At 33.1% G+C, this 19953-nt stretch overlaps 3 protein-coding genes, 2 non-coding genes and 1 pseudogene across 8 annotated transcripts; 1 reads left to right on the plus strand and 5 right to left on the minus strand.

The window, feature by feature from the left end:
• Nucleotides 1-15: 15 nt before the first annotated feature.
• Nucleotides 16-4590, minus strand: LOC114382246 (AP-3 complex subunit sigma-like). Of its 3 annotated transcripts, none has more exons than XM_028341547.1 (8): nucleotides 4384-4590; nucleotides 4163-4242; nucleotides 4033-4075; nucleotides 3894-3955; nucleotides 3325-3421; nucleotides 2058-2128; nucleotides 1647-1738; nucleotides 16-393 (listed from the first exon to the last, which is right to left on the minus strand). In XM_028341547.1, the coding sequence occupies exons 2-8, from the start codon at nucleotides 4229-4231 to the stop codon at nucleotides 327-329; spliced, it is 501 nt and encodes a 166-aa protein (XP_028197348.1). In that variant the 5' UTR covers nucleotides 4232-4242; nucleotides 4384-4590; the 3' UTR covers nucleotides 16-326. The 3 variants fall into 3 exon arrangements, with proteins under 3 accessions (XP_028197348.1, XP_028197333.1, XP_028197341.1); XM_028341532.1 differs by having other exon boundaries at nucleotides 4438-4589; XM_028341540.1 differs by having other exon boundaries at nucleotides 4419-4589.
• A 780-nt stretch (nucleotides 4591-5370) lies between these two features.
• Nucleotides 5371-6493, plus strand: LOC114382264 (protein N-lysine methyltransferase METTL21A-like). The gene has a single exon (XM_028341560.1). It carries the CDS (start codon nucleotides 5434-5436, stop codon nucleotides 6211-6213), a length of 780 nt encoding a protein of 259 aa, XP_028197361.1. The 5' UTR covers nucleotides 5371-5433; the 3' UTR covers nucleotides 6214-6493.
• Nucleotides 6494-7209: 716 nt separating this feature from the next.
• On the minus strand, nucleotides 7210-7283 carry TRNAI-UAU. The gene has a single exon. It is a non-coding gene; the product is annotated as a tRNA-Ile (tRNA).
• A 1078-nt stretch (nucleotides 7284-8361) lies between these two features.
• Nucleotides 8362-8448, minus strand: TRNAY-GUA. Its single transcript is given in 2 exon segments — nucleotides 8362-8397; nucleotides 8412-8448. It is a non-coding gene; the product is annotated as a tRNA-Tyr (tRNA).
• A 645-nt stretch (nucleotides 8449-9093) lies between these two features.
• On the minus strand, nucleotides 9094-13369 carry LOC114369747 (annotated as a pseudogene).
• Nucleotides 13370-15962: 2593 nt separating this feature from the next.
• On the minus strand, nucleotides 15963-19793 carry LOC114382272 (phosphatidylinositol transfer protein 3-like). Of its 2 annotated transcripts, XM_028341581.1 has the most exons (7): nucleotides 19592-19793; nucleotides 19202-19410; nucleotides 18797-18891; nucleotides 18209-18385; nucleotides 17404-17502; nucleotides 17034-17279; nucleotides 16004-16473 (listed from the first exon to the last, which is right to left on the minus strand). In XM_028341581.1, the coding sequence occupies exons 3-7, from the start codon at nucleotides 18860-18862 to the stop codon at nucleotides 16171-16173; spliced, it is 891 nt and encodes a 296-aa protein (XP_028197382.1). In that variant the 5' UTR covers nucleotides 18863-18891; nucleotides 19202-19410; nucleotides 19592-19793; the 3' UTR covers nucleotides 16004-16170. The 2 variants fall into 2 exon arrangements, with proteins under 2 accessions (XP_028197373.1, XP_028197382.1); XM_028341572.1 differs by lacking the exon at nucleotides 19202-19410 and having other exon boundaries at nucleotides 15963-16473.
• Nucleotides 19794-19953: the final 160 nt, after the last annotated feature.

Raw genomic sequence — 19953 nt, forward strand, 5'->3', positions numbered from 1 at the left:
GGACAACATTTCAAGTAAATTGAATCAAACAGATTAACTGAAATTGGGATCAGCTGGGAACAATGAGTGCTCAGTAAAGTTGTACACAACATTTTTTTTATCAACAAGGTAGGGAATCGATCACAAATACAAACTCACCAGTAGAAACCATGGTCAACTCAAAACTGTAATTCAGGGTGTCAATCGTTGTTTCAATTAGGAGCACTTACACTAGGGTTTTGGACAAAGACATCTTATGGACTTCCCTGAATATAGATAGTTCTTCACCTGTCTGAACCCTAGGATGCGTAGACGCAGATCCTTCCGGAACTTCAATTGAAATTATATTACTGCGACCTCCAACCAGAAACTGATTTTGGAACAAGATTGATTGCTTTGGATGCTGATTCGAGCCTGCTTTCACGTATAAACCACGTTCAGATATAGGGGTATGCACACACAAAAATACATATAACTATTTCTCACAAATGTCAAATTAAAATGGACATTATGTAAAAAAAAATAATTCATCTGTTTAAAATACAAATAAGCTTTTTATAAAAAAAAACTAAATTAATTATTAGGTTTTTAAACTATTTGAATTTTTAATTAGGTTCCTAAACTAAAATTTTGTAATTGGGTCTTTGATCTTGTAATTTTTTGGTAGTCTCTTTTAGGGGGTATTTGGTTTGGTTGTTTTCTGTTTTCATTTTCACTGGAGATAGAAAATGGTGATGGAAATATGTTTGGTTAGATTTCTGTTTTCATTTTTTGTGAAAATATTTTCCCAAACGAACCAAAAACTGAAAACAATAAAATCTCGTTTTCAGTTGCAACCAAGAATCTCATTTTGGATAAAATGAAAACACGGTGACAAGGAATGTAATTTTAAGCAAATCTAAAAATACATTTTCTTTTGAAAACGTATTTTCAGTGTTTTTATTTCTTGAAAGCAGAAAACAAGAAGTCAAACTAAACATGTTTTCAGAATTCTAATTTTTTGAAAATGAAAATAATTTTCAGAAAATGAAAACAGAAAATAAAAATATAAACCAAACATACCCTTAAGATTTTTAAAATTGCCACATTGTCATTTTCTGATGGTATTTAGCCGCTATATACTAATTTTAGATTTTTAGGGATTGAATACAACAATTTTACAAGAAGGACCAAATGACATTTGTTAGTTTAGAGACAATCATTCATTAGCATAGCCTAAGGTTACTGCCACATTCATTTTATATCTTCTAAGCCTAGCCTACGGTTACTGCCACATTGACATAATAATTGGGATTTAGTGTTCATCAATAAAAAATCATTTTTTCATTTTATAGATTCTGAAGTAGTCCTACTAATTGGTATCTGAGCTCCAATCTTGGAACAATGGATATCAAATCTTGAAGATGATTCCAACATTTGTTGGAGATTGGTCCAAGTAGAGCAGTTGGGAGAGTTCTAGTCTCTTGAATATCCAGGGAAATCATTCACTTTACATCTTATAATCCTAGCCGAAGGCTGCCACCACATTAGCTAAACAATTGGGATTTATGGTTCATCAATAAAAGTTCGTTCTTTGCTTTAGATACTGAACCGGTTCTATCACACTAATTGACTAAAATGTAAAAAAAGAAAGACCATGTTAAAACCAGATGGGAAAGAGAGAACACCTTGATATTTCTTCAATAGCCTTCATAACCTCGTTTGAACTTGTCTCCAACACCTGGCCTCCGAGAATGATCTCATCTAGTATAGTATGCATCTGCAGATGAACTAAATTTTTAGGATCGAATTTGTGGAAATTTAAGATGCAAATTTGCTTGGGTTGAACTATTGACAGCTACTAAGCAAAAGAGTGAAATGGTTTCCCAAAATTGAAGGGCATTCCAAGAACAGCCCAGAATTAGAGAAAATATAAAATTCAGACTGCAGCAAACTCCAGCAATTATATAGGCAGCATAAAATGTTTCCCTAAATCATAACACAGTTTCAAATTCATTTCTTGCTACAGAGGTACATTATAATGGAGTCAACTTGAAATAAATATAAGATTCATAATCGGGGGGCACAAAGCATACAACCTTACTATAGTTGAACACGATATCAAGCTCACATACATTTCTGAAGCATTTGTCCAATGTTTCCACAAGCACTGAAGGCAGAAAGGGACAAAGTAAGCAAATCAAACCACAAAATTAACAACAATGTAAGAGGCAGTAATAAACAACTGTTAGCACATTTGCACAATAGCCATGCAGAATGTAATGGATAATACATAGTGATAATGCAAATAATTATTCCACTAGGATCCTTGGCATAATAAGCAATAAAATTGAAATGGCTAAAGAAAATGACTAATTTGAAGGTTGAATATACTGTTAAAGCTTAACACTATTTCCTCCAATCCAATTCTCTGAGGAAAAGAGTCCAGAATGTGAAAAAAGCAAAATGACCTCAAAAACATAAAGCTCAAATAAGAATTCAAATTAAGATTTCTTGAAAAGAGTTGTTTGTACCAATTTGTAATTAGGTTCCATAGCTTTTTCCTAGAACTTGGATAAAATTTCTTTTCTTTCCCTTCAAAAATCTAGAATGTAAATGCATTTGCAGAGGAATATTCTTTCACTTGCTTATGGTGTAAGACAACAACTAAATCATATCCCATAATGCAAGGTTGGCTACATTCATGGATTGAATGAAATCATTAAAGGGAACCGACACTAAATGTATTACTATCTTTTAATCAGATAAAAAAAGTACACCTGTCATGCTCTTTGTCAGTTTGATTAATGCTAAAAAAATTGGTTAATACCTACCATTCACATTTTTCATCAGAATGCTGTAGACAGTTCTCAACCTCGTAAACTTGCAGGTTATTAGATGGTGCATAGCAGATTTTCACCTTTTTGTGCTTTTCAAAAGTTATACATTATTCTGTGAACACAGATTTGACTCAAGATAGGGGGTGTCAACCACAAAAAGGGAAGCCTATTGGTATAAAGCTCATGCTGTGAGTGGGTCCAATGAAGGGTCAAACCTCTGTGTGGGTCTATTTTAGGCACTAGGCAGTTTTACCTTGCATCTGGAGGCACACCAAATTTCTATCCAGTCGTTAAAAAATCTGTCATTTCGTGCTGTTCAAATTTCCCCATTCTTGATAATATAAAAAAAAAAAAAAATCAAAACATTTTTACATCCAGTTTGCTACCAAAAGTTCATAGCTTCTTGAGACACTCAAGACAAACTAACTGATACCCAAGCACACCAATAAGTTGCCATGACTATGCAACATTATTGATTTTGACATTTAAACAATGCAGTAAATAGTTACATAATACCATAATCTACCTTGTATCAAGTCAAGCATAGCAAGCTCGTTTTCAGAACTATCAAATATGAACACAAAATATAAAGTTGCAAAGTGCTTGTAGACCAGGCGGGAGTCCTGCAGGAGAATACAACAAATGAATTCACACTTACTTTCCTCGGATAAGAAAAGATGAGATAACAGTATTACAACGAACAAGCCAAAGAATTGCTCAAAAGAGCACACTACAACACAAGTTGGCTATCAAGTTAAAAACACTTTACACTAGCTTACTTGAAATATGAAATTAACAGAGAGTCTTCAGTTCTAAACTAAAAGCACACTCACAATTATGATCAAGGCAGTCCTTCAAACTTTATAGTAATTCAGTTCTAGCTCCAGCACTTGCCACCACCGTATGCCAATACAAATTCATACTTACCACAATCTTTTTTAAGTAATACCATTCCGACAAAAAATGCAAAGAAAAAGCCCTAATCTCAATTTATTTTTTTAATTTCAACATATAACTAATGATAATTAGGATAAACAAATCATGACTTCAACATAACAAAATTACAGGAAGTAGAAAAACGGAAGGACGAAATACCGGGCCAAAGAAGGACTCGGCATCCACAAAATTGCTGACATGTTCAGGTCTACTGCATAAGACTGCAAAAGACACAATACTGAGAAAAAAAGAAAGCAAAATTGAAAGAAAAAAAAAAATCAATGAGAGTGAGATAAACCTGAAAACACATTGCGAATAGCATCATGCTGCTTCTCCACAGACTGATCTACCACACCACCACAAAAAAAAAAAACTGTGTGAAAATTGCGTCAATAGAACGATAAATGGAAATGTGGACGGCAAGGGACCTGAAATTCGTAGAATTTGGCGAGACGAGGCTTCCCCTGCGTGTTCAACACCAGCACTGCTTTTATCATCTTGCTTCTTTCTGGAACCAATAAAGCCGATAAATAAATGAATAATGGAGTTCCTTTTCCTTATCATAACTCAAATTCAACTTCGTACTTCACAAACTTGCATCGTTGACTTATGAAATTGAAGCAATTGCAAGATAAATACGATCAATTACACGAAACGAGATTTGGAGAAGAAAGAGAACGATACAGTGAAATAGAAAACGAGCCTGAAATTGAATTGGCCACACCAGTTGAGTCTCCGATCAAATCGATCGCCGATGGGATGGACAGTGTTTTCCTCCGGGGGCTAACTGCAGAGTGTGAAGAACGAAATACTTAAAACGCACCGTTTCAACGAAAAAGCCAGCTTATTAAAATTACGAACAAATAGTCCATTTCGTCCTAAAAGTATGAAAAACCAATCAATTTATGATAAAAATATTTAAATTTAATTATTGAATGTGAGAAGTACCGCACACTAGTCAATGAAAAAAAATTGTCAGTATTTTTTCACATTTAAGTATTAAATTTATAATTTTTTTATCAATTTATCATCCGATATCCATTACTAAAAACATACAAAACATATTTAATAAGTTTTTATAATATTTGATAATTTTTAATTATAAAAAGTTTCTTAAAAAAAAACTTATAATAGAGAGTGGTAATAAGTGTGATAGTGACATTTTTTATTTCTTCAAAAAATGAGGTAAAATGTGTTTTAATTTTATCATTTTTTTAAATTGATATTAATTTCTATGTTTTAAAATCTTTTTTTTTAATAACTCTCTTTATAAAACTTAAAAATTGAGAGACTTTTTTTCTGTTGCAAGAAACTTGAGAGGCTTAAAATTTAGTTATTTTACTATGTTATCAAATTCTTTAGTATGATAGGATAAGAATGCAATTTTTTATCGAATAATTGCATAAATCTAATTTATACTAATGTATATATATATAAATTAATTTTTAAAAATAGTAATACAATAAATATTTTTTATTAAAACACATAATTTGTATTTTTGAGTTTATAAGCAAATATTCATTAATTATTTTATGAGCTACTAATTCTTAAATTAATATCGTATTTTTTTATTAAAATAAATAAAGACAGGGACAGAAAAGTAAATGACAGCACAAGACTGGGAATATAAATCCGGAGGCAAACAAGACCTAACGTGGCGCCCGCGACGGCGCATTCTCAGGGTCAAAGAAGAAGAAAAATGGCCACTCAAGAAGACGAAGAAGACGAGATAATTAACCCCTTCACAATGCTCCTAATCCACGAAGAAGACAAACCAAGCGTCTCCGCTACCCTCCCCGCGGCTGCACCGAACCACCACCTGCTCCAGCACCACCCCCTCCGTTCGATCCAATCAACGGTCGCCATTCGCCAGCTCCCTTCCGAGGGCCTCTCCTTCCAGCTCTGGCCCGCCGCCACCTCCCTCGTCTCCCTCCTCGACCTCCACCGCGAAAACCCTCCCTCCGCCAGCCCCCTCTCAGCCGCGCTCCACGGCCGCCGCCGCATCATCGAGCTCGGCTCCGGCACCGGCCTCGTCGGAATCGCCGCCGCCGCCACCCTCGGCGCCCACGTGACTCTCACGGACCTTCCTCACGTGGTTCCCAATCTCCGATTCAATGCGGACGCCAACGCCGCGGTTGTGGGGCCCACCGGAGGGGTAATAACCGTCGCGCCGCTCCGTTGGGGCCACGCTGCTGACGTGGAAGCGATTGGGCGGGAGTTTGATCTCGTTCTGGCGTCGGATGTGGTGTATCACGATCACCTGTACGAGCCACTGCTCGAAACGCTGCGTTTAATGATGCTAAGTGAAAGGAATGGGAAGATGGTGTTTGTGATGGCTCACATGAGGAGGTGGAAGAAGGAGTCTGCGTTTTTTAAGAAGGCGAGGAAGCACTTCAACGTCGACGTTTTGCACACTGACACGCCTTGTGATGGGTCTAGGGTTGGTGTTGTTGTTTACCGTTTTGTTGCCAAGGGATAATAGGGTTTGCTGAGAGACATCAATTCATATAGAATTATTCTAACTTTTTAATTTAATGTATCTTGCAAAGAATATCAAATCATTTCCATTTCAACAGTATGATAAATACAACCAGGAATATATTAGAGAAAGCATGAGCTATAGATGCTCTAGCTAACTTAGGTGGTTTTCTCTTGACATGATGAAGTTTAAAACCTGAATTAGTTGTAAGGATGTCCCCAGTATGATGTAGCAAAATTCATATATCATGACACATTTTGCATCTCCTTTATGCAATCAACTATAAGTTTGCAATCTGTCTTGTCTCAAAAATATCACAGCTTGAAAACCAACATGTATCAACCACAGACGAATTTTTTATAAGATAAACGAACCGGAATCATTCGTTAGGAAGCAACCAAAACATGATTTTCTTATCTGCAGAAGAAAAAAGGCAGCATCAGAGTTATATTTAAAAACTTTAACAGGTGGCTTAGACCATGAACCTGACGGGATACTACTAGCAGATAAATCAAAAGCTCCGATCAAGATTCAAGAGCACGACCCAAATTCCATCTCCTCAAGAACATGATTTGCTCTATTAATAACTCCAAGATCTTCTTGCTCTTTCATTGGATACCATAGCTTAGAATTTCTTCTTCTCCATAAAGTCCAAAGTGTCATGACAAAACCTGCAAAAAAAAATTTCTCATCCAAGAGTTTGGCTCAATTTAAAAACCAAATCTTTAAATACTACCGACAAGTGAAAAAAAGATATGGCAAGAGTTTTCTAAGGTAAGGCAGCTTCACCATTGTGAGTCCAAACTTAAATACATACCATTATTAATTTAAAGCGGTTCTTCTATTTTTAAGACTTTTTAACGATGCAGCAAATTAATTCAATATGCATTATGCAGCCCGTCAGTTACAAGTGAAATTCGAGGGTAAGTACTACAATTTTCAACTCCTGAAGGGCACGCAGAATAATTAGAAATTGAGGTAAAAACAAATAAATTATGGTCCCGGCGGGGCTCGAACCCGCGACCTTCGGCTCATAAGACCAACGCTCTAACCAACTGAGCTACGGGACCATTTTATTAAAATTTACACTGATGTTTATGTTCGAACAAGAGCAAACTAATTGAATCCAATTTAGATTAGTATTCGTAAGATTTGCATCCCACAGGTGGTTTCACTCACCTATTAATGTAATGATTTTATTTATGGCAAATGAATAGAGCACTATGAATGATAAATTGAACTAGGCAATTGCAGACATGTAAACAAATTAAGCGAAGGTGAGCATTTGAAAGATGAATTATGAACTTGCAATGTGAATTAAAAATGTGTAAATTTGATTTTTTTTAATATTTAAATTATATATATATATATATATATATATATATATATATATATATAATTGAGTAATGCTATAGCTTCCTAACAAATTCTTCTACCACCTTTGATAGTAAGTATTGAACAAAAAGTAAATGCATTTAATCATTTTAATATTTTGGAAATATAAAACACATTCGTTGCTTTCCATAAAAGACTAGTAGGAGGATTGCCTAGACATACAAGGTTATTATTTTCTTAACTTTTTACAATGCATATAATATATAAATAGAATGATGATAATTGACATAATGCTGTGACAAGTGATTCTAGGGTCCCATTAACAAGGACTATTTTTGTGTATAGTGCCTTTATTTTGTGGTGAGAACATTTATAATGTATGGTTACTTTAATGAGTTTTTATTTTATTTTATTTTGTGGGTCTTAATAACCTAAAATGAAAAATAAAAGTGAGTGAACTTAAATCGTAAAAGATGAGTATTCTTTTTTACAACGAGTGAAGAAAATTTGCAATTTATGGTCACTTAAATGAGCTCTTAATTTTTACGATTTTTACATTAAAGTAAGTTAATTTATAAACACCACTATTGCATGCATGCATGGTTTTTACATTAAAGTAATTTAATTTTTACGATTCTTACGTTTTTGTTTAATTTTATAACATTTATGTAAATTGGTACAGCTTGTAAAGACAATAACGATTTAAGATTTCTCAGATTCGTTTCGTAACCATTTTGAGAAATACAAATAAGCAAAACCCTCTGATTCCTATTTATTTCGTTAATTACTAAAAATAAAAATTGAATAAAAAAGTCCGACCTGCCGGATTCGAACCAGCGACCTAAGGATGTCTGTTTAAACAACTACAGTCCTCCGCTCTACCAACTGAGCTAAGGTCGGTTTGCTGTCTCGTTTCCCAAAATTCTATTTCTCTCTTAAATATTATTCAATTATCAAAGCCAAAAGCAGTTATATAGACAAACTATTACGCCTCCATCATTTTTCCTTGGTGATGAATAAGGTGCATGCCTTTTTTTTTTTTTAAAGCAAAAGGTGTCTGCCTTTTTGTTACTATAAACAAATTCTGTTATATATATGCTAACTAGTAAACTTTTCATAACAGTCTAGGGGAATTTTAAGCGCTGTAAAGCTTCATCATTATGATTTTTAACATTTAAAGGCAATTAAATCACAATAAGAAAAATTAACAGTATTCTACACATTTTATATAAAATATATTATGTCAAAGAAAACTAACTTAAATAAAATATATAAGTTAATACAAATCTCCTATTCGATTCCCACATATCAAATAAAATATAGTGTGTACTACGATAGGTTCAATCAGATATAACTCTTTTAAGTCTGAAGTGAATGCACTTAAAGATTAAAAAGTAAATGATTTTGTTATATAATTTAATTTTATTATAGTTCTTAACCATTGATTTTCTAATCAACAACTTTAAATTCCCTTTATTCTCTGAAGTCTACATCTCATTTAGAACCAAGTCCAGGTCCAAAATACTAAATAAGTAGTCCCATCTATCAATTGAAACCAAATTCTAAAAACGATTACAAATTCAGCAGGCTCAAGTTTTCTATTAGTTTATCAATATTCAAAACTACTCAGTAATCAGATCACACTACGGTCAATTAGCAGTTATCAAAACATTTTCAAACTACTGTCAGGACTCAATGTGCTACTTTTCCAGTTAGCACTTTTTTTTTTTTCTCATTTCTGACTCCTCAAAATCCTCTTTTTTTCTTTTTTTTTTTAAATGTCAATTCAATAGAACAAGAACAATGCCTGCCACTTTACTAAATCAAGACCAATCAAAAAACAAAGACAAGGCAACACAAACGGCTGTCTTTAATCTATATCAAATCTAGATTGTATCCTTTGTCTTAATATTTACAGTTCCACGAACTTCTCTGCCAGACCAATGCTCCTGCTCTTTCTTGACAACAATCTGTCATCATAACCATATCAAATATTGAATTAGAGTTTGATACCCAGAAACAGTGGTAATCACATGAAAAAGTTCGATTTTATGAATACATGTAACATCAACACTTGTACAAAAAATACAACAGAGAAAAGTATCTGCATCTGCATTGTGAACATCCGGGATCTAAATGTAATGCTTTTATAATTATGATGGTTATACAAAATCGTTGAAATTACATCTGTACGTACTGAAAAAGTTAAATATGTAAAGACAAATTCATACCATTGTTGGTTTTTCCTGAACTCAGTAAGCATGGGATATATGTTTTCAAAGACAGTGCAAGTCTCATCTGTCCCCTAAAAAATGGAAATAAAAACAGAAAAAAAAATCCAGTGAACCAAAGGGGGGGGGGATTATAAGCAAAAATATTACCTTGGCTCCTGTTAGGACAATTTTTCCAGAGACAAATATAAGCAAAGACCATTTTAGGTTGCTTCATACGGTAGATTAGCCCTGGAAACAGCTCTGTATCATACTGCCACCACAAATAAGCAAGACTCAGTGAATCCATCATTTTCCTCTACTTCTAGAATTTATAGACAAAGCACAAGCACATACATAATAGAAGATGGCCCTTTGATAATTTATACTTTCTTCATCACACAAGCATCATGATTATAATACTATTAGTAAGTTTAACCATTTCACAAGCATATACATAATAGAAGATGGCCCTTTGATAATTTATACTTCATCACACAAGCATCATGATTATAATACTATTAGTAAGTTTAACCATTTCACTCCACTTAAATTTTTAAAACTCTAAAAGCCCTTCCATCTAGAAGTATCTACAACATTGGGCAATGCATTAAAACAGCCTTGTTGATTTTTGGCTGCCATGGAAATTAGTTTCAGTTTTCATCTGCAATTCAGTACCAGTCAATGTTTTCCATACTTTGCAGCATACTGCTTTAAACAATACATTTTTTCTGTAGGTTACTTCATATCAAGTTATATAATTCTAAAAAAACACCCTTAAAATTATAAGTGACCACTAAACATCAAGATAGCCAAACATCGATTGTGAAAACAAAAAATATTTTGATATAAAAGTCACCAGGGACCAATCCAATCCTATGAATTATTTTCCCAAAAAATAAAAAATAAAAACTTACACTTGAGAAAGCACCATGGGAATATGCAAGACCCTCCAGCATATGGGGAACTTGACATCACAAGAGCCGACAATGATCTGAATTTTGAAATCCTAAAGCATAATACCCAAGGAACCAATTAGTAATCAAGCACTACATAGTTACAGTGAGAAAAGAACAGCAAACATGGATTAAACAGTTCCAGCAAAGATTGAGAAAGAGCAGAATGCAGTACCTTAAATTTGGCTGGGAAGCCAAGCTTTTGGATAATACAAGCATACCGAAAGGGGGAAAATAGAAAATTTTAAAAAATAATGTAAATTTTTCAGAATGAGCTGCACAACACTAACTGAAGAAAATAATTTGAGGATGGATATTAAACACATGTAAAGAGTTAAAACCATCCAGCCAAATGATTTAAGAGCTCTACTCCAAAAACAGGAATAATAGTTTCAAAACCAAGCTACCACAAATGGTTTGGTTCACCAGAGCCTCCATTTGAGAAAAAAAACATTAATAAGAACAGGATGATGGAGAAATAAATGACAAAAACAAAGAACAGTATCATACCTTCCTTGCTGCCAATTTAGACTGTTGTTCACTCTTAGCTCCAGTACAAACCTAGTCAATAGTCATAAAAAATTAAATTTAAAGTTCATAAGAGAAGCACTTTACAAGAAGGGTACCGTATTAATTTGGTTTTGTAATAGAAAAATTAGGGCCATAACAGAAAGCAGAAAAGACAAATTTCTACTTTTGCAACCATGGTTGGCAAACTGTGAATCATAGACCAGAAGGCCTATAATCTAATTCATGAATGGGAAAGATATTATAAATTGCAAGGTTCATGCTCAATTATTAAAACAAGAGAAAATATATAGTTTTCCACTAAATAAAACTGTAAAAATATGTTTAGAAAGAGAATATCTTCCTTATTTTAATTTTACATAAATTACTGATTGGGCAATTGAGGTTGCTCCATGATTTGTCTCTCATCAGCTATATAGAATCAAATGATTCATGGAATTCTGACAAGTGACAACTATGTTGGCAACCTCATTACTAGCACCTACAATGATATACTAAAGGTAAAGACAAGCCTGACTTTTATAGAGTTTCTAATTAACACCAGTTTGTCAATTGATTTGATAAACATAGTTAATTAAAATAGAAGAGAAGAGATACCAAACAGAATTCAACAAGAGAATCACACAACTACAAATTTGAGGACAGCATTAAAAATAACAAAATGCACTACTATCATCTAAAAGATAGCCATAGCAGTGCAGCAAAGGAGCATACCATCTTGCCAGAAGCAAAAATAAGTGCTGTTGTTTTGGGATCTCTTATCCTCATAATGACAGCAGCAAAACGCTGCAAACAAACAGTATACCACCAACCATTAGAACTAGCATAAATAATACATCTGCAAATTAATGATAATAACAGAACCATAGTAACAAGTAGAAGATAATGTGGAATATTAATATAAAATAGTAGTCTTAGATTTAACCACACTTCTCAGGTCATAGGAACAAAAAAAAAATTAGAAAGCAGGATACGTGACAGCACAACAAACCAGTTAACCTTTATTGTATACATGCACCATTGTGAAGATAGCATATTTGAGTGAAATTCACTACAAGCAAATGAAACTTGCCTTGGGATTGTACTCTGCATTACGAGCTTGAAGTACAATTGTTTTGAGGTCCAACTTACAGTCTAAATTGATGAAAATTGAAGCAAAATCCTTAATATTCCAATGTGAATAGAGGGAAAATTATTATACATTCCAACATAGTGATAGAAGCAAATGTTATCAATCAACAGTAGCAAATGCCAGAAGGTAGATCACAACATAAACAGCCACCTCTTAAAAGTTAAAACCCAATTACTACAGAGGCATAGCAGGACACAGTGCGATCACTAACCCTAAAAAGTGGATCCAATCTAAAATTTTCACGAATATGTAATGCACACACAATTTTACAGTCATGATTGAAACTTGAAGGTATTCAGCAAAAAATAAAAGAGTAAAGTACTCAATAATCAATAGCACTCAACAAGCATGTTTAAGTGCCAAATAGACAAAAGTGACAAAACTTAAATAAAGAGTGTAAAATCCCAACACAATTGAGAACTTGCAACAGCGTGATCAGTGGGTAGGCTCTACAACTACAAACATGGGTATTGACTTATTTCTAACAAAAGGGGGTAACCCCACAACTTAAGATTCAACCAACTGAAGCTCGCAATTGAAACCAAACAAAAGAGAAAGTGAAAATTTGTTCATCAAAACACAGATACTCGCTGAAGGGTAAGCACGATCCCAGAAGGATGCTTCTGTAGATCCACCTGTTGGCTCCCTTCCAATCCTTGGTCAGCCATCAAACTCTATTTTTTTTTTTTTACTAACCCAAAAATCAACTTCGCTTCTCTTTTTTTCAACTCAAAAACACAAAAAGATAAAACCTTTATTATCCAAATAAATAAATTAAAAAAGAACCCAGATCTCGAAAGTTAAAAAAAAAAAAAAAAAAACAGTTTCACCCAATTAAACGAAACCCTCTTTTGTTTTAAATATGGTTTAAGAAAAACACGAATTGGGTGTTTGGGGTGTGAAGATCAGACCTCGGAGAGAGGGATCTGCTTGGGAATTGAATCGGAGAGGGGAAAGAGTGGAGAGAGCGGGAAGGATTCGAAAGAAGGGTTCTTTTATATGAGAAGAGAACGGAGGATTTGGGATTTGTATGCTGTTGTGAATTTGTGATGGGTTTTGATTTGGAGAGAGAGAGGGTATTTTTATTTTAGTTGCGTGTGTGGAGGCAATAGCCAGAGAAGGGGTGAATTTTTTTTCCTAAACATACATAAAAAAATTAATTAAATATAAAAACATGCATATTCTTCATTATTTATCAATATATCAATATATATATATATATATATATATATATATATATATATATATATATATATATATATTATGGTGTAAATTCGGATTTAGAGGACCAAATTTAGATGCATGTGGAAGGGGAATGCCTGGCTCAAGCATGATCCAATAGCGTAGTGACAGGTAAGACTGTGTGGGTTGACTTGGTAGGCTTTTGGCAAATTAGATTGTTGTAGTTTTATGATTTTGGGTGAGGTTGTTTAAATTTAGAAGAATTAATTTTAAAATAAGTATTTTTTTTAAATATTTCTTTAAGAAGTAGATGTTTTTGTTTTTTAAAATAAGTAAAAAATTATTTATTTTATATAAAAACAGTTTAGACAAATATATCATAAAAACATAAAATTGTTTATTTTATCAAAAAACAATTATTTTAAAAAATCAATTTAACACTTTATCTAATCTAATTATGGGAATTTAATTGTTGAAAGTAAAAAAGTGTGTGAATCTTATATGGATATAGATTAAAGATATTAAAACTGTGATATTATCTCCAATGAAAAAAATTAGCTTTAGACTGTTTAAGATTTTTTTTTACAGTATCAAATTGTTTAAGATTAAAGATAAAGTGAATTTGGTGTAAAAGAATTTAGTTATCATTCTTTAGAGATTTAAAAACAAAACTTAATCTAATTTATGTTTGTTATAGAAAATATTATTTCTTTTAAAAGAAGCTGATCACTTTATGACAAGCTATTTGAACCAACTTCTTGTTTTAATTAGATTTTAGATTTTTTCTCTCAACTTCTGATTATTTTGAGAAATTGAGATAAACACCTGAAAAGCTTAAAAAAAACATTATTTTTAAAATAAGCTATTCTTTTGAAAAATAAGTTGTAACAAATAGATTTTTAACTTCGATTTTTAATCTTTTTTAGTAGTTTTCTTATTGTTATATATGATTAGAAACTATTTAATTTTCATATCATTGTATTCAACTTGAGTTCTTAACTTATTTATAGTGAGTCTCATTTTCTCTTCACTCATAAAAACTCTCTTTTTAATTGAATTTTTTTAATGATTAAATAATCTTGTTGTAGTTACTTATATAAGTAACTTTTATAAGAAATCTATTACACCTCATTTACTCTAATTGTATTAAGTTGTTTAACTTTAAAAACCAATAAAAGTGTGTTTGAAAACACTTCAAATCATGTTCAACAAAGAATTTTGGATTTTCAAGACAAAAATACCAAACTACTTGAAAAGCTTTCTCGTGAACAAATCTTGACTGGACTTGTTGCATAATGAACCTCTCACTATGCCCGATTGACCTACTTAGCCAAACATAACACCTTAAACATAGATCATGAAATACATGAATGCTTAGTATGTTTGATCGATCTACCTGATGAAGAGTTCCACAACCTTCAAGCACAAAACCTGAGAAGTGTGAGTGCTTATTATGCTCGATCAACCTACATAACAAGATAATCCATAATTCCTAAGGGTAGAGCTTAAAAGGTGTATTTGTTTGTTATGTTCAATTTACCTACTTGGCCAAATGATCCACAACCTTTCAAGCATTAAACCAAAAAAACAGCTTGTTATGCTTGACAACCTATCAACTTACTTCAAAAGTAACTTTTTTATAGTTTCTCCTCATTTTCACCATTCATTTTTTAATCAATTTACTCCATGAGTAACTTTTAAAAAGTTACTCCTCATCTAAATTATTGTTTTTTTTAAAAATCTAATGATTATAATAACTAGTTAATTTTAACTATTACATTTCAAAAAAATCAATGATTCCGATGAGGAGTAACTTTTTAAAAGTTACTCATTGAGTAAATTGACTCCTCCCTCCCTCCTCCCCCCCCCCCCCCCCCTTCTCTCTCTCTCTCTCTATATATATATATATATATATATATGTATATATATATTTGATAAGAAATTCTTATTATTTATTATGAATGTATTCTACACCATTGATATATTTTAAGAGAATCTCTTGTTATAACTTGTTAACACTCTAGTACTAAAAAAAGTGTGTTAACAAGGTACATTATTGATGTATTTTTAGATAATATTTAGTTATAATTTGCTAATACATTCATGCTAAAAAAAAATGTGTACAACATCATTCTCATTATTCATTTTTTTTTATAAATTAAAAATTAACTATAAAAGAAATACTTTTGGAGTAAGGAAATCCTTCCTTGTGTGTGTATATATATATATTCCAATACTAATTAATAAGAGAAATCAATTTCAATTATTTTTCATTCTTTTCGATCTTCTATATAGTTTGTATTATAGATTGAATAGGCGCAGGGATCCCTCTAACCACAAGCAAGAACTTCATTTTGCAGTCTAGGGGAATCGACAAATATATATAGTCGGAACATCAAATCAGAATTGAAGTCCGCTCACCTAAAAGGAGAGGACTGTAGCAGCGATTGTGATAAAGATGCTTCGGGTACATGACATGGTTAAAAGTTGAACGATACAAAATACCACTTATTCGGCTCCTTAAATTAGCCACTACTACATTGTTTGTTCCTTCATGATTCGGTTATGTAGTCACTTCAGTTTATAAGTGGCTACAATATGCAAACTTGCTCAACTAACTAACTACTGCCTCAACAGGCACTGGTTCCGGTGCCACCTCTGCTCCCGAATGCCCCTTCTTAGGAGGGTTGAAGGGCTTCTCATCAAGTCCCCAGAACTTGGCAGTTTTCACATCATCCTCGGTCATCAATCGCGAGAACTCTTCATGGTCATAGTTTAGACTTGTTTTCCCCCCAAATTCACTTGGAAGGTTTTCCGTGGGGAAGAGTGATTTTATCAGCTCCACACTGTCCTTATTGTTAGGATAAACAAACTTCACCTTCTGGACTGTCTTGGGATCCAGGAAGAATCTGATGGCCTATCAGAATGAGGGAAACTTCAAATTTGTGAAATGGAAGAGGTGAGTGTCGAAAGCTCATAATTCGAACCACAAATTGAGCACAATCATAAAAATTGACCAACATCCAAATTTTCAAATACGACAAGGTAGAAGAAGATAAATAGAAAAGGAAAAGGAGGGGGGGGGGGGGGGGGGGACCAAATTCACACATGTTTCTACATAATTCCAGACCCCATCCCCAAATGAACTCGAGAAGAAAAACAGATTAAAGAGCAAAATTAGTTACACGGCTGATTTTCAGGTATAACTACAGTGTAAAATTTTAATTGAGTTTATTTTGCTGAAAGGCAACTAAATTTTCCCTAACTGACTGACATGATATGATTTGAATATTCAATTACACAAAAGATTATGAAATGTTCGAAAAGTTAAAAGTGATACAGAATATAATAACATTTACATAAGCAAGAAATATTAGGCAAGTATTGCTTGATCTTTAAATGTAGAACAAATATTAAAATATAAATAAAGCTAAGCAAAAGCAGAACAAATATAACTTGCAGGGCAGGAGAACAAACCTTCCAGAAAGCCTGGAATATTCTTGGTGGATTGTACATAAAAGCAATAGCAAGCCTTTCTGGATAGTGGTTTTGTAAAATGTGAATAATATCACGAGATGTTTTAACAGACATATTTGTACTAAGTGATAATCCTGTGAAGTCTATCAACCATGACATTTGTTCTTGACCTTCAGAAAGATTTAGGATAGCATTTTCCAACAGATAGACTAAATGCCTGATATTATCTTCAGCCGATGTTGTGTTCTAACAAAAGGAAACAGATTAGACAGATTAAGTTAACCAGTCATCTCTTTGGCTGACCATAAAAAAAAAAGTTAACCAGTCATGTACAGAGAAGCCTTATTGAAAGTACATCCTAAGTCCAAACCTGCATCCCTGGCCTCATAATAAGCACAGTCCTCCCAAGTCGATCATGGAAGTTAGCTCTGGAGACTTTGCCTGTTTCACCCTCATGTGCTATTTCAGCCTGGATGTAAGATGTTATTTAATTGTAAATACAGGTTTATAATACATGAAAGAGCAATATCCATAAATAGGCTATCACTTGATGACGGTTTCATTTAGTCCTTGCAGGCTATACAGATATTAAACACATGTAGAAGGTAGCATATCATAATTTTGAAACCAAATGTATTCTGATGCTAATGTATGATCTTAATTGATTTCAAAAGTACAGCTCCACAACTCAATTGCAGCTTAAAATTTAGATATATATATATATATATATATATATATATATATATATATATATATATATATATATATATGTTATTGACATTATATTGAGTAATCTAATACTAAACTATTGATTTATAATCTGAGAATTATGTTGCTCCAAGAAAAAAACTAGATATGTTTGCAGTATAGACTACAGAGAGGTATCTTGCAACAGATCATAAAGTAAATGGACAATATAGAAAAGACAAACAAATTGCATCTGCCACATGAAAGAACAAAACAACACAGACCATTATGTCAGCTCAAGACAAGTTATAACAGGATGATAAACATCAATATTCAAGACCATGTACTGATATGTTGATCCATCATCTATTTGTCAAATTGTTTGTGACATGGATCAAGGTTACAAGTATGTCATGTTCATTATCAATTTCATTTTTGGCATCACCAATTGAGTGTGTAGGGATCAAAGCCAGTTAAATCAAACTAACCCAACGGATTTCCTCTGGCTTATAAGTTGCCCTCCACTTGAGTGTTTCCTCCAGCATTTTCTTAGCTTTATCAACATTCCAGTTTCTTGCTTCTAAATATCTCCTTAGACATGCATCTGTGCAATACTTTAATCGACGACCAGAGAGGGGCCCAAGACCTGTCTTGAGTTCAGCCACCTGTTTGTAGATGTGTTACACTTCATCCTCATAAAAGCTAGCATTCCATGAATGTGTTTTCTTAATTCTTATAGACAAACAATTTTTTTTTTTGCATCATCCTTACAGGATGCCAATTGCATTGCAGAGAAGGTGTAATGCACTCAAAATTACTTTTTTATTTGAGATTTGAGAAATGCTATCAACACACTCTCTCTATTATTAGATGGAAGTTGTTGAAAATCACAAATTGAGTGGAACCCACTTCTTATTTGATGAACCCCACCTATTTAATAAATTTTAACCAAGAAGAGAGTGTCCAATAGAAGGAGTGTATTAGAGATTGTGTTGCTAATACTCCTCTTTGAAATTTTTTCAAGATCTGATATAGAACTTGCGAGTTAACAAAAGACGTCAAACAAAGAAGTTTACCTTTGTATCTTGATATGAGGAATCATTCTCCTGGTTATTCTGGGTTTGCCTTCTAAGAAGGAACATGATGATCACCAAAGGCACTAATTCCCAACCTGCAGCACAAAACTTCAAGTAAGATCAATTTTCCTCTTCAAACCTAACATCCACACCATCACAAAATCATAAAAGTCGAAACATGAGAAGAGAATAATAAGAATTTTGCAACAATTCCATAAGTTGAACGAACAATTCCACCTGTACTGTACTCAATCACATGCACATCACCCTATTTGGAATCAAACCAAAACACAGTAACATAAAGAAACACCTAACAATTTTTTATGCACAAAACTGTCTCAACAGCATAAAATATAAGTAAAGGACTTATCTATTCCAACAAAGACAAAATTGAAAAACAGACACCTATTATTCACCGAGTCCAACACGTTTTTAGGTACATAGACGAAGAATGTCAACGTTTTGAATCTCAATTTTGTTTTTTTTCTCTTCTGAAACGGATCCGTTTACAGAACTAAACGTGAGAACTGGGATCAAACACCCTATTCTGACCGTACACTCTGCGGAATCAGCAATAACGCGAAGTAGTTTCACGCTTCTCTTGGCAGCGTTGACTTTACGAAACGAATAGGAACAAAATGAAAATGAAAATGAAAAAAGAAATCAATTGAAGCACATATAAAATAAACAAACAATTCTTAATTTTTGAACATAGGGGAAATTAAAATTAATATTCCAGAATCAGATCCAGGGAATGAGAGAAGAGAGAAATGAGGGAACGCAAACATTACAAACCTGGAGAGAGAATGTAGGAGCTTGTAAGCAAAAGCAGCTAAAAGGTTAGTAGTACCAAACTTATGGCATGAGATTTTTGAGAAGAGAGAAGAGAGAATATGGAAGAGGACGTTTGTGTGAGTGTGCCTTTTTCACTACTACTCACAATCACGTTTCACGCACACTCCCACGCGAGTGTCATTTCTGACTATAGAGAGAGGAAGCAAGCAAAGGACAAAGGAAAGAAAGATAGTAACTTGACACATGATTTTTAATGGAATTTGTTTTTTTCGCTTTCCCTTTCACTTCTTTAATGACTTTTTAATTTATTTTTCCAACGAAATTAAAGTCAGGTCACATTGAAATTAATACCATTTAAAGCA

This window comes from Glycine soja, chromosome 2 (genome assembly GCF_004193775.1).
Source record: "Glycine soja cultivar W05 chromosome 2, ASM419377v2, whole genome shotgun sequence".
Taxonomy (NCBI): domain Eukaryota; kingdom Viridiplantae; phylum Streptophyta; class Magnoliopsida; order Fabales; family Fabaceae; genus Glycine; species Glycine soja.